The sequence below is a fragment of the Bos indicus x Bos taurus genome, chromosome 27 (genome assembly GCF_003369695.1).
Source record: "Bos indicus x Bos taurus breed Angus x Brahman F1 hybrid chromosome 27, Bos_hybrid_MaternalHap_v2.0, whole genome shotgun sequence".
Taxonomy (NCBI): domain Eukaryota; kingdom Metazoa; phylum Chordata; class Mammalia; order Artiodactyla; family Bovidae; genus Bos; species Bos indicus x Bos taurus.
This window is the reverse complement of record NC_040102.1, coordinates 26,064,479-26,082,510: the sequence shown is the minus strand read 5'-3', so window position 1 is coordinate 26,082,510 and position 18,032 is coordinate 26,064,479. Positions and strand designations below refer to the sequence as shown.

The window sequence follows — 18,032 nt, the reverse complement described above, 5'->3', positions numbered from 1 at the left end:
TCAACAGATTTAACAGATAAACACTAGATCAGATGCATGATCTCATCTGGCAGCCCTGCACAGTTCCCAGCTGGGATCACAGTAAATGGGCCTCTTCAACCGCTCTGGGCAACAGGCTAAAAGAAATTCAGGGAGAAATTTTTAGACCTGATAAGAAACATATTGACAGGGTGCCTGGTGAACGGGGAGCTGAGACAGGCCATCTGGATGCTTGTGCACGCGAAAGGTTTTGTTTAGTGGAAACAATTCACCGAACTCGCAAGCTGTACAAATATTAAGATCAAAAGTCCTGACTCATACAAACTGTCAGCAAACCCTGTGATACAGGACGCAGAGACTGTCATCCAAACTTCTGTTTCTGTGTGGCCAGTACCTGTCTCAAGTTCCCCTGCTATCACTCGGTGCTCAACAGTTTGTACATCTTTTCATTGAGAAAATACATTCAGGTAATGGGTTCATAGAGACATTACTTTGCCAACAAAGGTCCATCTAGTCAAGGCTATGGTTTTTCCAGTAGTCATGTATGGATGTGAGAGTTGGACTATAAAGAAAGCTGAGCGCCAAAGAATTGATGCTTTTGAACTGTGGTGTTGGAGAAGACTCTTGAGAGTCCCTTGGACTGCAAGGAGATCCAGCCAGTCCATTCTAAAGGAGATCAGTCCTTCATTGGAAGGACTAATGCTGAAGCTGAAACCCCAGTACTTTGGCCACCTGATGCGAAGAACTGATTCACTAGAAAAGACCCTGATGCTGGGAAAGATTGAAGGTGGGAGGAGAAGGGGACAAGAGAGGCTGAAATGGTTGGATGGCATCACCGACTCAATGGAGATGAGTTTGAGTAAACCCCGGGAGTTGATGATGGACAGGGAGGCCTGGCGTGCTGCAGTCCATGGGGTTGCAAAGAGTCGGACATGACTGAGTGACTGAACTGAACTGAATGGGTTCACACTGAGAACATCTGCTACCCAGGTGGTGCAGTGCTAAAGAATGTTGTCTACAATGCAAGAGAGCCGGGTTCAATCCCTGGGTCGGGAAGATCCCCTGAAGCAGGAAATGGCAACCCATTCCAGTATTCTTGCCTGGGGAAAGAGATACCACTGAGGAAGCATGCAAGTATTTTTCCTTGATTTCCCTTTAACACTTTTGGAAGTAATATCCCTATTTCACAAGTGAGAAACCTGGTATAGGAATAATGAATGAATTATATGCAAGTGTTTAAAAACTCAGTAGTTGGAGAGCTCAAGCTATTCAACTAAACTTAAGTTATGCACAAGGCCAGGATCACTGTGATGCAAATTAACTGTAATGCTTACTTTAATGCCAAGAATTTATGGAGATGAAGAAAACTAAATTTTCCTGATTCTATCAGTTTTTAACCATGGGACACTACCAAGTACCTTTTCAGCATGCTTTCTTACAAACTACCGAAGATTTTTCTAGAAATTCTTTTTACCACACAGTCGAATAAATGTCCTCAGTAACCAATAAATAATTTAATACTATATATCCTGAAGTCCTCTTCATTTTCTTCTTACTAAGATAACTGCTACATTTTCCCTCTTCAAAATCAAGTTGCTTTTTTCTCTTTAATCCAAGGTCTATTGAGACCTTCAGAAAACACCTTTTCTTCATGTGTGGCATATTCTATATGAGAGAATACAAAATCCTAGTCTTATTTTATTAAATGAATCATCTAAGGGTTGGCTCTTCCCTTCCTTTCTTTTATGAACAGGTAAACAATTATAGGCTTCCCTGGTGGTTCAAACAGTAAAGAACCTGCCTGCAATGCAGGAGACCTGGCTTCAACTCCTGGGCCAGGAAGATCCCCTGGAGAAGGGAATGGCAACCCACTCCAGAATTCTTGCCTAGGAAATCCCATGGACAGAGGAGCCTGGTGGGCTACAGTCCATGGTGTGTCAAGGGTCAGACACGACTGAGCAACTACCAATTACACTTCTCCCCTTTAAACTATTTAAGGGTAACACAGTTCCATTACTTTTAACTGACATTACAGAAATCTTACTAATCCCATTAAAAGAAACAATATTTTAAGTCATATGAGATTCCAAGAGAAATCAAATCTCCAACTGCAATGATCAACTGTACTACTGAAATTAGTCAAAAAGTATTTATCAAAAAAAAACCAATGACCACTTCACACTTAGTAGGATGGCTGTTATTTAAAGAACAACAGAAAATAAGTATTAGTGACAATAGTGAAAACTGGAATTCCCAGACATTGCCAGTGGAACATAAAATGGTACCGCCAATATGATAAAGTTTGGACGTCTCTCAGAAAGCTAAAAATATTAATATCATATGACTCAGCAATTCCACTTCTAGGTATATGCCCAAAGGAACTGAAAACTAAGGACCCACATATTTGTAACCCACATATTTGATCTTCCCGACCCAGGGATTGAACCCGGCTCTCTTGCATTGTAGACAACATTCTTTAGCACTGCACCACCTGGGTAGCAGATGTTCTCAGTGTGAACCCATTCAGTTCAGTTCAGTCACTCAGTCATGTCCGACTCTTTGCAACCCCATGGACTGCAGCACGCCAGGCCTCCCTGTCCATCATCAACTCCCGGGGTTTACTCAAACTCATCTCCATTGAGTCGGTGATGCCATCCAACCATTTCAGCCTCTCTTCATTGAAACATTATTCTCAATGGCCAACAAGTGGAAACTGTCCATCAACAGATGAACAGATAAATGTGGAATATACATCCAATGGAATACTATTCAGCCGTAAAATGGAAGATGTTCTGGTATCTGCTACAACATGGAATAAGCATGAAAACATCATGCTAATTGAAAGAAGGCAGACGCAAAATGACAAGTATTCCAGTTAATAGGCCAGTTAAGAGATACAGAACAGACGACAGGTTACCAGGGGTCAGAGGAAGGGAGTAACAGGGAGGTACTGCCTAACGGTTGCAAAGTTTATGTTTGGGATGATGAAAAGATACAAACAGTGGGGCTGGCTGCACAACATGGTAAATGTATTAAATGCACACTTAAAAAAATCATTAGCATTTCAAATTGGTATAGATGCTTTACATACTTCAAAACTATAACATACCAAAAAGCACTGAGTTGTACCTCAAGAAAGCTACTTTAAAAAGAATCCAATAGACTTGAGGGCACAGTGATAACTAGAGATCACTTAGGTCCATGAGTTTAGATTGGAGAGTAAAGCAAATTATTGTGACATCCCAAGGTTCAGCTGTGAAGGCAATTTGTAATGATGTTCATTGTTACACTGCATCACACTTCTCAAGCTCTGATAAATTTATAATGAAGCCTAGGCCCATGACAACTGTTTAAAATGAGGTGAGAAGGAGTATCCAACAAGATGGCACACATCCTCAACAGGCCACATACAACTTTTTAAAGTACTCTAAATGAGTGAATTTCAAACACCAACATAAGACAATGCCTGCCATGGAAATGGACATAAAACAGACACTGCTGACAGGTCTGTGTATTTTAAGTGTTAACTTCCAATCCTTCTTGTTTATGAAGCACAATTCCGGCTGCACAGCAATGGCAATATTAGGGTTTCCACAGCTGGCAGCAGTAGCCAGAGATGGTTTATTCCACCTCTGCTCAGGGTCCTTGCCTCCAGGCCAGTCTTGTTTCCTGTGTTTCTTCATATTTTTACTAAATTAAGACTGTTAACTGTCAATATGGCTGCACTTGATTTACATTCCAAAATTAAAAACAAATCTGAAAAATAACCAGACAGTTGGATTATCAGCCCCCTCTTCCATTAGCATGGAAAACGGAGAAAGTTTAGCACAGCAATTATAAATGTGAGTGGAGGTAAAGGACAGGTTAGATATTCAGCTGTCGGGTTAAAGAATGGATGGGGTTTCCAGTCATGTGGATTAATGAGATAACAGATAACCTGAAGGCAAGTCTGGGTTTGGGCTATTTTTTAGCCTAACTTGAGTGTTTTTACTATAAAACCAAAATACACTGTATTTACTTTAGAAGATTTGACTAACCCCCCGATAAAGGTTCAGTGTTACCACTTAATTCAGTCTGGGCATGTTTTTCCATAAAATTATCAAACTAGCTAAAGCACAGTCCAAAACTGGAAAAAAAAAAAAATAAATGGATTTAAAAATCACTTCAAGTCATTTGGGGAAAAGACTTAGTACTCATAACTGAGACAGACAGTAACCAAGACAGACAAACAACAAGAAGAGACGCTCTAAACACGGACAAGTGGTTTATAATACTGTGAACAAACCTACAAAGAGGGACTTACTGGAATGAGGCTTACGTTTCTCAATCATGGAAAACAAGACATTACAACACGGAACCTTCCCCCAAAGGAATGCGAAGGAAAGATTTTAAGGGAAGCCTGGACGAATGACATAGGAGAAAATTTTGTAATGGTTATGAGCGCCGTATGTTTTTAATTCACCAATTAGAAAAGATGATGGTGAAAAAGATCACACTAGGTTAGGTCACAGAGATGTGTCAGCTTCACGATTAAGTATGTTGTCCTGAAAGGGCCCATGTTCTCTGTAAAGAGAAGAAAGAAAACCTGCTCCATGGTCCTGCACCAAACTTGATCGTGGGCATCTGTCCTGGACAAAGAGACTTAAATCATTTGTCATTGCCACCAGGAAAAATGAAGCCACATTCCACGGACTAAGCAAACAGCAAGATGTTGTATGAAGCAGACAGAACTAAGACACGGGAGGCTTCCTGCTAGTTGTAGTTGTAAACCTGCCCTTCCTGGCTGGGCCATCCATCCTTTCTGGTCTCAGCTCTCTGAACAGGACAGTTTCTAAGGTACCAAAAACTCTAATACAATACTTTTTATAAAAGTTAAAAATATCGAGAAACAGATCAACCAGCACTTTAATAGATGCTCTAAATCCACAAGTCAACCTCTTAGCAGAAGAAAGCTCAGGTTTAAAACTCCACCAGTAAATATTCAAATGTGGATATGAGAGTTGGACCATGAAAAAGGCTCAGTGCAGAAGAATTGATGCTTTCAAACTGTGGTGCTGGAGAAGATTCTGGAGAGTCCCTTGGACGGCAAGGATACTGAACCAGCTGCAAGACACTGATGCTGGGAAAGATTGAAGGCGGGAGGAGATGGGGATGACAGAGGATGAGATGGTTGGATGGCACCACCGACTCAATGGACATGATTTTGAGTATACTCCAGGAGTTGGTGATGGACAGGAAGGCCTGGCATGCTGCAGTCTATGAGGTCGCAAAGAGACGGACATGACTGAGCGACTGAACTGAACCCTCGGCACTGAGAAAAAATGAAATGATGCTTGCTATACTCTTACTAAGGCAAAGAAACAATTTGTGACTATGATCATTTAAACATCTAAAAAATAAACTCTTGTTAGAAAAAAAACCCACTATAAAAACCTTACAGTTTTTCAGACAGTCAGTAACATGTTTCAACACAGAGGAGAGATAAAGTGAGGAGAAGGAAAGCCCACTTTGTGAACAAGCTTCAACTGCTGTTATTTCCTTTGTAAGACAATGAAAAAAAAACAACCTGGATTAAGAAGATGTGGTACGTCCATGCAACGGAATACTACTCAGCTACAAAAAGAATGCAACAATGCCATCTGCAGCAACAGGGATGGACCTAGAGATTATCATATTAAGTGAAGTAAAGCAGAGAGAGAAAGACGAATACCATATGGTATCACTTTCCTGTGGAATCTGAAATACAACACAAATGAACTCAACTGCGAAACAGAATCAGACTCAGAGACCAGACTTGTGGTTGCCAAGGTGAGGGGCAAGGGGGAAGGAATGGATTGGGAAATCGGGATTAGCAGATGCAAACTGTTATATACAGACTGAATAAACACCACAGACCTACTGTATAGCACAGGGAACTATATTCACTATCTTGTGCTAAGCCATAATGGAAAAAAAAAAAGTACATGTATGTATAACAATCACAGTACTATACAGCAGAAATTAAGACAACATTATAAATCAACTACACATAAATAAATTCTTAAATTAAAAAAAATTTTTTAATTAATAAAAAAAATTAAAAAAGAAAGATGCCACCTGGCTAGAATGAAAGGAAACACTGCCTAAATAGAAATCCATTTTAAGTTTAAAATTTGGTTATACTGAGAAGATCACAAAACCATTTTTCGATCAAAATTTTTAGTTATATACTGTGCCTCAGCATTTACAACTGAAGGAAATAATTACGTTTTGTTCTGTGGGAGAGGAACAGAGGTAGCAGTTATTCTGACCAGGAGGTCCCTAGTCCAAATCCAGAAAATCCTAAACTCTCTGGACTTCCTGGATTCTCAGATGTTCCTGTACACTTTCATGAAAAACCAACAAAATGAGCAAACTGTTCTTCTGAGTGCACGTGTTTTCCAAAGCTGAGAACCCTTTCAAGACTGTGTCACGACGACACCCATATGCCAAGTAAACAGTCTCCCTCGGAAGCTCTTTTCCTTGGGTCTCCAAGTCACGAGGAAGGGTCCCTCCTGCAGCCCCCCTCACCACAGGGTTGCTGGGCCTCCAGGCGCCGAGAAACAGCTGGGAGGACACCTGCAGGACCCACAGCCCAAGTTCACATACGCCGACCCTCCGAGAAGTATTCCAACACTCCTGGCAGCTGTACTCACACCTCATTCATAGCCGCTTAAGTCAACCGTCTGGAGAAGGATGGAGCCAGGCTCTTCACTGAGACGCCTCACCTGGATCAGGCCTTGGCACACAGAACTAAATTCTGCTTTCTACCACCTTCTCTTGGGTTGATTTCCCTTAAACTGCTTTTGGTTTTGGTTTTTGTTTTTTTTTTAAATACCAAAGGGAGGGAAAAAAATCTTACTAAATTAAAGCTGGTAAAAAGTCTTAAAAATTTGGCAAACAAAATGCTTACAAACCAAAGACAGGTTATCTCTACTCAATTGTAGTTGCCTATCCTTTATTATCAGAGAAGGCAATGGTACCCCACTCCAGGACTCTTGCCTGGCAAATCCTATGGACGGAGGAGCCTGGTAAGCTGCAGTCCATGGGGTCCCTAGGAGTCGGACACGACTGAGCAACTTCACTTTCACTTTTCACTTTCGGGCATTGGAGAAGGAAATCCTTTATTATGCACCACAATGCTGAATGTCTACTGGGGAAGCAGTATATGCAAATTTTAAATCAATCAGAATAAAGACTACAACCTTTTTTTAAAGTCACATACCTTTTAAAAATATATTTTTAGGCAGCCCTGACTAGGGATGGAGCTCGTGCCTGCTGCATTGGGAACACAGAGTCTTCACCAATGGACAGCCAGGGAAGCCCTTAAAAGCCACATAAGTTAAAAACCTCACGTGTTAAGGAAAGCCAAGATTTTGATCTATTCTTGACTTGGGGTTAGCCACTGAGAATATAATGGGGGCTGAAGTAAACTGCATACCACCATGGGATGTGATTGGGCTGAATTAAAATAAAATCCCCAGCATCAGGTTATCTTGAGCATTACAGTAAGGGCTAGAGACGAGCAAAGTGTTATTTAATAGTCTGCACATCTAACCACAATTTTAGGCAAAATCTCTTTATGCGGCTAATTAGAGTCCGTTCCTCTTAGATCAAGTAGTCACATCCCTTCCATTTGCTTTCCTGTCCAAAGAGGCTCTATTACTTTCCCTTCACCTCATACGGAAACCCCCGAAGATGAACATCATTCGTACTTACATTCAAAGCATTCTTGGCAGCTTCTGCTTCTGAGCGACTGTCAAAACTGACAAAACCTACGGGCTAAGGAAAGAAAGAGAAATATGAAGAAAAAAATATCAGGGGATATCTCTGTTTCTGGGTCAAAGGTGACATCAAACCAAAGAGCTCAGATAAAGAAATGACCGCAGGCAATGGGTAGAAATCAGAAAGCCAGTCCAGAAGAATCATGACTCAGTGGCTTAGCCAAATTTCTAACATGGATCAAAGGGATGGTGAGGGTGGTTCTTCAAGGGACAGCTGGGGATTTAGAGAATCATTAAAAAAAAAAAGTCTAGAAGGGGCTGGAAGGTGAGCAGCAGTGAACCAGGGAACAGAGGAAAACTTGGGTGGAGAGGCTCTACTGTCCTACATCGAACTCACTGTACCTCAGCATCTTCATCGTTTAAAATGCAAAGAGAACCGAATCACCTTTTGGTACACTGTAAGTGCAAGGAATATAATGACACAGTGATAAAAGCCCTGTAGTCTCACTGCACGATCAAAATTATATAATGAACATTTTAATCTCAAATCCCAAGGGATGTTTTTTAAAAGTTCTGTGTTTAATTAGGTGTGCAAACCATACTGTTCCAACTCAACAGAGGGCTTCTAATTGCTTTGGACTCAGTATCTTTGAGTCTAGAAGGATGGTTGCAACAGCTTATTCCTGATGAACCAGAGAATACCGTATTGAGACGAAAAGTGACCCAAAGTGAGACGCCGGTTGCTCAGGGTTAAAAAGAGCACACAGCTAAAAAATGTCAAGGCACTTGAAGCCGCTATCAGGGTCACTGATTCCTACCTCCATTCTGCACCTGTGCCTGTTATGCGCCATTCTAGACTTAAGACTCTGCATGTGGTTATTAAGGGTTTGAGAGACAACCTGATTCTTTACCATCAACTTCTCACACTGACTGTGAATGAAAAGTCTGACTATTTAACTGTATTAAAAAAAAAAAAAAAAAGGAAAGAATTGGCAGTAAAAGTGAATCTGGACAATAATTTCTTTTGAAGATACAGATCAATCCTAATATAACCATGCTGGAGGCATTATATTTGCCTTCCTTGAGGCTAGTCTCAGACACTCTAGCTGGAGGCTTTGGAATTAGGAATCATTTTCTTCTGCTAATTCCTGATTTCACCCTTAATTTTAGAGCAATAAAAAAAATTAAATCTTAATGGAAATTAAAAAAAAGGACGTTGAGCCCTTGTGACATTCCTGAAGAAAGTCAATCAAAACTTATTCTAGAAGCGATCATTTATGTGCAAGTTTGAAATGCTTACCTGCTTAGATGTGAGCTTTATAAGAGAACCTTCGTAGCCCTGAAAATAAAGAACCGGATTTAGATCACAAAAAAAATATGCCAGGGAAAAAAGCAATTGCAATACCATCTAGCTCAAGTGACAATGAGTCCTTTATGACCAATGACTAACTCTTCCTACAAATGTCTGTTAACTATAAAACAAGTTTTATACACACACACACGATGTATATGCCCAACTTTGTATATATGTGCTGTATGCTTAGTCGTGTCCGATTCTTTGCAACCCCCTGGACTGTAGCCCAACAGGCTTCTCTGTCCATGGAATTTTCCAGGCAAGAGTATTGGAGTGGGTTGCCATTTCCTACTCCTGGGGATCTTCCTGACCCAAGGATGGAGCCCAAGTCTCCTGCATCTCCTGCATTGTCAGGTGGGAAGCCCATCAGTTCAGTTCAGTTCAGTCGCTCAGTCGTGTCCGACCCTTTGCGACCCCATGAACCGCAGCACGCCAGGCCTCCCTGTCCATCACCAACTCCCGGAGTTCACTCAGACTCACGTCCATTGAGTCAGTGATGCCATCCAGCCATCTCATCCTCTCTCGTCCCCTTCTCCTCCTGCCCCCAATCCCTCCCAGCATCAGAGTCTCTTCCAATGAGTCAACTCTTCGCATGAGGTGGCCAGAGTACTGGAGTTTCAGCTTTAGCATCATTCCTTCCAAAGAAATCCCAGGGCTCATCTCCTTGCAGTCCAAGGGAAGCCCATACTTGGGCCTAAAAGAGATCAAGCCCTGAAACTCACTCTCTTATGTTTCTTTTCTATGTTCTTATGAAATTGGGAAACAGTAGGAAAACGGTATCTATGTCAACAGCAGGTCTTTTTCTTTTTATATATAGGATAAAAGCCACTCCACTCCAGTATTCTTCCATGGAAATTCCATGGACAGAGGAGCCTGGCGGGCCACAGTCCATGGGGTCTCAAAGAGTTGGACACAAATCAAGCGACTGCACACGCAGCACAGGATAAGAAAGGCGGTAAGAGTATGTGATGACTTGTTCACACTTGTTCACACTGAAAAATATATTGGCAATAAAATAACACAAAACACTGATAATGTACTTAGTAGAACTTGTCAATGAAAATTTCAAAATTGCCTGGAAAAGTTAAACAGGCCGTAATGCTAAATTCTTTTATTTTGCTTATTTATTGCAGCCATCTGTTTTCATGCTGGTATTAGGACTGGGAGATGCAAAAATTCCCTGTTGGATTTTACTCCAGCTCATCCTCAAGGAAGATGGAAACACTCCCTTTCACTCCCTTTCTGATCCCTCCTGGTTCCCCAGGATGAAGATAACAAAGTCTGCTTATTTCTGAAAGTAATCAAAGGCAGGTGGCTTGCACTGATAGATGACACAGGAGAAGGGAAAAAAAAAAAAAAAAAACACCACTTGACATGACTGACCACAGCACATATTGGTCCAGACAAAGATTTGCAGACGAGGGTCAGCCACCAGGGACTTTAATTAAAAAAGGGTTGTAGGAATGTACCAGGGTCCTGACTTTCGCGTTGGGGTTTCTGGGCAGCATGTTTCAACTGATTCACCCTCCTATCTTCCCAGCAGAGAACTATGTTACCAATTAGCTACTGTAAACATTTTACCTCAAAGGCCTTGAGCTCTTCTGGCCCAAGAGGTCATGATTCACAGCCCTGCCTCTTGCTTTTTCAAGGTGCTCTCGCTCTCTGAAAAACGCACAGGTTTAAAGACCCCGAAGGCCTCAGAGGCAGAGGACAAATGGGTATTTCACTCAAGTAAAAGACCACTTGTAGGGATATACTGTCCTCTCAAGTCACAGAAATCAGAAGCTGCATCACACGGTAGTTCAGAATAGGAATGGCAGAGTCAAACTGCTCGGGTTTGATCCTGGCCCTGCCACTTATGATGTGTGTGAACTTGAGCAAAATGTATTCAACTGCTCCAAGTTTCATTTTCTTTCTTTAGCGGGGGAAAAAATGAGGCTAACCCACTTTAAAGCACTGTGATGAGAATTAAGTGAGATAATTCCTAAGGGACTTACTACTAGGTCTCTCCATATGCACACAGAAACACGGCTGTTGTGTTCATTCAGAGGAATGGTTAGCTTAAAAAGTCCTCATCCTACAAAACTGTACGAACTGCAATCCTGCAGAAGAAATGGGAAATTCTGCCAAGCTGGCACCCTCCCATAGCACCTTCTCTTTCTTCCCCACTTCCTCTAGCCAACCCCTCGGCTAACCTGTTTCCCTCTGTAACATCATCATTATCGTTGCATTAAAAGGAGAGCTGTCTTATATTAACTAGCGCGAAGCTCCTGTAAAGCACAGGGAGCTCTGTGATGATCCAGGGGGGTGTGACGGGAAGATGAGGTTCAAGAGGGAGGGGATATACGTATATATAGTGTCGATTCTCAATGCTATACAGTAGAAACTAACAACACTGTAAAGCAATTATATTCCAACTAAAAAAAAAAAAAAAACAGCAGAAAAACGGAGAGCTGTCAGAATGGAGTTATGTCCATTATCACCTTGTGCCTTTGGGGCACATAAACTAGACTGTTTTATCTCTGTTGGTTTTCACTGACCGCCCCCTCAACCCCCGTTCTTCTCTCCAACCCAGCTGTTTTCAGCTGTCACATTTACTCTCTCTCCCTAAGAAGCTAGAACCTGTCCTGCCTCTGTGGCTCGGATCTTGCTTCCATCAGAATGGATCTTTAACCAGCAATCAAGACGGTCCATCACTCAGTCCTAAGTGTGGCCCTGGCCAGACACTGCTGCTGACATGTTCTCAGCCGACGGGACCAGCTCAGACACAGGCCCTGAATCTGCCCTGACGTGCAGGATCGCTCCTTGAGGGCCAAGGCCTCCAGCCCACACTACGCCCAATCCCAGCTGTCCCTGACCCTCCAAAGGCTAACTTTCAAGGTTTCTCTGTGCAGCACGGTTATTTCAGCCTTAGTTCAATTTTCCTGTTAAATTTTCAATCCCAACATTAACGATCTCTAAAGTAAATTTATCTTGATAATCACAATGGACAGACAACCTGTATTAAATATTTCACCAGGTGGCACAGTGGTAAAGAATCTGCTGGGCAACATAGGAGACATAAGGGATGCAGGTTCGGTCCCTGGGTTTGGAAGAAGGAAGGGCAACCCACTCTGGTATTCTTGCCGGAAAGTTCCATGGGCAGAGGAGCCTGGTGGGCTATAGTCCATAGGGTTGCGAAGAGTTAGACACACTGAGATACTAAGCACTCACAAAGCACCAGGGAAGACGTCCCTCAACTCTTGCCAAGCAGTTCTTTAAAATTCTGTTCTACTGTTTCAGCAACGCTGGACATTTTGCCAACGAAAAAATAATGGTTTTAGGTTCCTTGTCAAGTTCATAAAAGCTTATTTAACCTATTATGTCTCCTAGGAATTGTATGAACAGCAGTATTTCAGCTAATAAGGAACCTCCTAGGGGTAGGGCTTGACTTATACTTCTGCGTTTGAGATAATACATGGTAAGTCACTGATGGTATCTGGGGTGATCTATACTCAAAATACCCTCAATTGGCAGAGAATACACAGGGAGGAAACTGAGGCTGTTTTAAATTAGGACAGATTAGCTTCTCGAGATTAGCGGCTGGGAGGACAAAAGGCCATTTCAGTATATCCAAAGTGAGACTGTATATTAGAACTGAGTTGTTAAATCTTCTTACTCACTAACCACTTTAAAAAATAGGCGTTTCTCAAACATTTCATCTCTTTCTCCAGACAGACCCACTTTCTGTCTCCTTTTATGAGTTCTAAAAGATAGAAAAGGTACCTTAAATGGTCTGAAAAGCAGATATAGCTCCCGAGGTTTGATGTCCAGAGGGAGACCGCTGACAAAAAGAGTCCGGACCTGGAAAATAAATATAAGAAGTGATCAAGGAGGGGACAGTCACAGAACAGCTCACTTGAAATCCAAAAAAACATGTTTCTTCAGATATTCCACAACTCCGACCTAATTCGTGCTCTTTTTATGACACAGTGACTAATGTTAAGATGCTCTTAAGCCAACTCTTAAATAGTTCTGTGTGAATTATCAGAGTGGATCACTTCTAGCCAATGTAAATTTACAAAGTGACCTCTCTTTTCCTTGCCATTGCCTGGTTCTAAGACTGTGAGGGCAAGAGAGGGTCCATAATTAAAATGTTAGCTTAAGGGGGGGGGGGGGGGGAGTGTCATGAGGACAGTAAATCTACCACCCCTCTGCTGTGAACAAAGGAATACACATGTGGTTCAAAAACACAATTGAAAAAACAATTTTTTAACGTAAATTATTTTTAATTGCAGGATAATTGCTTTACAATATTGTGTTGGTTTCTGCCAAACATCAACATGAATCAGCCATAGTTATATGTATGTCCCCTCGCTCTTGAACCTCTGGGAAAAAAAGTTTTTCTATATTTTTTTATTTTTAAAATTTCCTATCCTTGCCTTGTGGCATGTGGGATCTTAAGTTCCCTGACCAGGGAATCAAACCCAGGGCCCCTGCATTGGAGGTATGAAATTTTAACCACTGGACTGCCAGGGAAGTCCCAAGACAATTTTTGTTTCCTTCTGCTTGTCTTGTCATTGCTTCCTTCATCGGCATTAATAGTTACAGCAATTTTCGTAAGTGAAGAAGTTTATTGAACAACTGAAATGCATCTACGTATCAACAGTAGCCAAATGACTAGCCCTGTATCTGTTCAGTTCCGGAAAAGCATGGCAGATGTGGCCCACCTATACATGCCCATAAGGCCCAGGGTACAAAATATGTATTAATGTGTGCCAAAACACAGAACGCAGGGCAAATTTCCAGCTGGGAGGATCAGAGTATGTTTACTCAGAGTATGCTGGTGTCTGCATGGAATGTCCTTCAAGGACAGGCAGGAATTTACCGCATAGGTATATAAAGGCTGAAGTGGGCCAAAGCACAGGCAGAAAAAAGCATCAACCAGTTAATGAAGAGGGGGATAGCAGAGTGCGTTCTGGGAGAAGGGCCAGCCGCAACTCAACGGGAAATGGGGGCTCAAACCACAGAGCCAGCAAGTCATCAGCACAGGAATATGGTCTTAACTCAACTGCCAAGTGGTCCAAACATGGTCCACAGCCTTGTCTAACTCAATGAAACTACGGCGTGCCGTGTAGGGCCACCCAAGACGGACGGGTCTTGGCGGAGAGTTCTGACAAAACGTGGTCCCCTGGAGAACGGAACGGCAAACCACTTCAGTATTTTTGCCTTGAGAACCCCATGAATTCCAAGTAGTCACCACTGAATTATCATCACCACAATTTGTTTCTACTTAGTGTGTTTTTAAAAACTTTATTTGAAACTTACTAAGACATACATATACACATTTTTTACCTTTAAAAAAGTTTTGAAAGAATTTTATTGGGGTATACTTGATTTACAATGTTGGGTTAGTTTCTGCTGTACATCAAAGTGAATCAGTTATATACATACATATATCCACTGCTTTTGATTCTTTTCTCATACAGGCCATTACCGAGTATTGAGGAGAGTTTCCTGTGCTATTAGAGTCAGTTATCTACCAGTTATCTATTTTTTATTTTATCACTTCTTATAGTAGTGTGTATATGTCAATCCCGATCTCCCTATTTATCCTTCCCACCAGCTTTCCCTCTTCGTAACCATAGGTTTGTTTTCTAGATCTGTGACTGTTTTATAAAAAAGTTCGTTTGTACCATTTTTTAGATTCTACGTAAGTGATACACAATACTTGTCTTTCTCTGACTAAACTCTGTATGAAAAAGGTACATATATACAACAGAATATTACTCAGCCACGAAAAAAAGGAAAGAAATAATGTCTGTTTTGCGAGCCTTTACTCTGTCCCCTACTCCCCTAGCTTTGAGCTACGTCACTGCCATCAAATCACATAACTACCATATCTTTCTCTGTGGTGAAAACATGTAAGATCTACTCTCAGTAACCTTCAAGTACACCTATAATACAGTACCGTGCATTAGGTTCTCCAAAACTTATTCAATTTCTAACTGAAGTGTGTAACCTTAGACCATCATCTCCCCATTTTCCTCACCCTCCAGTTCCAGGTATTAACCATTCCATTCTGTCTTTATGAGTTCAATTTCACTTTCACATTTTCTATTCCTCTTGTCTACTCAAGCTGATATGCCATGATTGAGTTCCTCATTAGAAGTCAAGTTGCTGCTGATGCTGCCAAGTCGCTTCAGTCGTGTCCGACTCTGTGCGACCCCATAGACGGCAGCCCACCAGGCTCCTCTGTCCCTGGGATTCTCCAGGCAAGAACACTGGAGTGGTTTGCCATTTCCTTCTCCAATGCATGAATGTGAAAACTGAAAGTGAGTTACTACTCAAAGGAAAAAACCAGTGCTTAATTGTAAACCATGTACAACTATGGAAGATTTTTCCTCTGTGAGAAATAGAATATTTTCTAGAATCCTAACACTTTCCATTGACTCTGGCTTGAAGAACCACAAAGCAGCAAGCAGGACCCTTTTGCTGATCCAGCAAAGTATATGGAAAAATGTCCTGCCATTTACATGAAAGTATATAATAAACATTATGATGAAGTAAACAGTCATGGAATCATGAATGCCTATCATTTATTTATATTTTAAGCAGCTTTACTGAAATATAATTGACATATAACTAAACATCTTGTTTACAAGTTTTGACATTATGTTTAACCTATGAAACCAATATTGTTTTCATAACAATCAAGGTAATGAACAAACTCATCACACCCCTGTGATGTTTCCTTGTTTCATGCTCTGTAATCTTCCTTCAGTCTTTATCCTTAGGCAATCACTCATCTGTCACTATAGATGAGTATGCATGTTCTGAAGTTTTATACAAATGGAGCCATAAAGTATGTGCCCTTTTTTGTCCAACTTCTTTTACTTTAACATAATTATTTTGAGATTCATCTACGTTGCTGCACATCTCAAAAGGCTATTTTTGTTTCTGAGCAGTATTCTGTGGTACGAATACATCACAGTTCATTTATCCATTCACTATAAGACATACAAGTTATCCCTAGTTTCTGGTTTTTACAAACAAAATGACTATGAAAATTCAGGTATCAGTGTGTACAAGTCTTTGTATGGACCTATGCTTTCTTTTTGGATAATTAGCTAGAAATGGAATAGCTACATGATATGGTAGGAATATGGTTAAAACATTTTTTAAAAATGCTTTTTAAAAAAAGGGCTTCCCTGATAGCTCAGTTGGTAAAGAATCCAATTGCGATGTAGGAGACTTGGATTCTATCCCTGGGTTGGGAAGATCTGCTGGAGCAGGGATAGGATAACCACCTCCAGTATTCTTGGGCTTCCCTTGTGGCTCAGCTGGTAAAGAATCCACCTGCAATGCAGGAGACTTTGGTTCTATACCTGGGTTGGGAAGATCCCCTGGAGAAGGGAAAGGCGACCCACTCCAGTATTCTAGCCTGGAGAATTCCATGGACTGTATAGTCCATGGGGTTGCAAAGAGTTGGACACACTGAGCGACTTTCAGTTTCAAACTTTTAAGAAACTACCCTCTTCAATTCCCTGTTTTGTGGTCTGGAACAAGATAAATATTGAATGTAAAACAGATGTATATTCTGTCGCTGTTGTGTATAGTGTTTTATAAATTTCAATCAAGGTCAAGTTTGTTGTTCAATATACCTTTTGTCTCTCCCTTCTCTCTCAACTTTGCCAGTGATAAACACTCTTTCCAAAGAAATGGGTTTTTTGTTTATTTTTTTCTTGCCTATGCAGCACGTGGGATCTTACTTCCCTGACTGAGGATCGAACCTGTGCCTTCTGCAGTGGAAGTACAGAGTCTTGGCCACTGGATTGCCAGGGGAGTACTCTAAAGAACTTTCTTTATCAAAGCTGCTAAGACTGAATTACTGACAACTGCCAAAAACACGGTCAAAGGGATCCTGCTACCCCGTGTGGCCTCCCTGCGACCCACACCCCCTCCCCACATTCCAGAAAGTGAACACCATCTGTTCTACTTGGCTGCCCTGGCCAGGACAACCTGGACAGAGGGAATTCCAGACTCCACTCATTCATATTTTGTTCAGTGCCCATTGTGACTGGCACTATGCCGGGTGCTGACCGAATTATTATAGAGATTGCCATGGAAATAATGATAAGCAGATGCTGTGTTTTAAACACTGGAGCACCGTTTGTCCAGCTGGGAAGCTTAGCCATGTGATAGGTATCAGTTAGGACCTGGGAGTTCACTCAGGAAATGAGCTACCATTTATAGCACCATTCTAAAGAAAGAGGCTTTAGAAAGTTGCAAACAATTTATCCCCCCCCCCCCAAAAAAAAACTGGAAATCTGGGAGTTATCAACAAAATACTACTTGATATAAATTAAGGTTTATCTACACCCATTGAATATATTACTATGCAACCAATAAAAAACATGTTCAGGGAAAAAGTACATTCAGTTTTATTCTATAAAGCAAAAAGCCAACACATGTATGTATACAAAAGGGAGTAAAAATACCTTATAGGATATATATGCTTAACAAGCAATTTGGGGGTAGGGGGGTGGTGGCGGTTGCACTCTGTGCCAAGTGGGATCTTAGTTCTGGGACCAGGGGTCAAACTCGTGCCCTCTGCAATGGAAGCACGGAGTCTTAACCTCTGGACCACGGGGGAAGTCCTAATAAATGACTTTACTGTTTTTTATGAGCTTATTTATATTTTCTATCTTTCTATAATAAGCAACTCTTATAGTTTATTGTTAGGTTGACAATAGCCTAGATTGTTTTTTATTACTTTGCTCTATATTTAGAAAACCATATATAATGTCAAAATTTGTATCAATAAAAATTGCAAAGTTCATAGAGAAAACTTTAAGTATTTCAAAATTAGAAGATTAACTTAATATTTCAACAGCAAAGGGTTATACATTAAAAAAACAAACAGTGACCTCCTATTAAGCTGAAGTTCGCCACTCACTCAAGCCACTTGCTTTTCG

General features: G+C 41.2%; 1 protein-coding gene across 4 annotated transcripts in view; it reads right to left on the bottom strand.

Annotated features, from left to right (window-relative positions):
* The window catches only part of RBPMS (RNA binding protein, mRNA processing factor), a 203,674-nt gene that overhangs the window by 107,990 nt on the left and 77,652 nt on the right, over window positions 1-18,032 (bottom strand). For all 4 annotated transcript variants that reach the window (XM_027529921.1, XM_027529919.1, XM_027529918.1 and 1 more), the window contains exons 2-4: window positions 12,841-12,918; window positions 9,022-9,060; window positions 7,717-7,779 (exon numbers count right to left, since the gene is read on the bottom strand). In XM_027529921.1, the coding sequence (XP_027385722.1) occupies window positions 7,717-7,779; window positions 9,022-9,060; window positions 12,841-12,918 (180 nt within the window). The remainder of the gene's footprint in view (window positions 1-7,716; window positions 7,780-9,021; window positions 9,061-12,840; window positions 12,919-18,032) is intronic.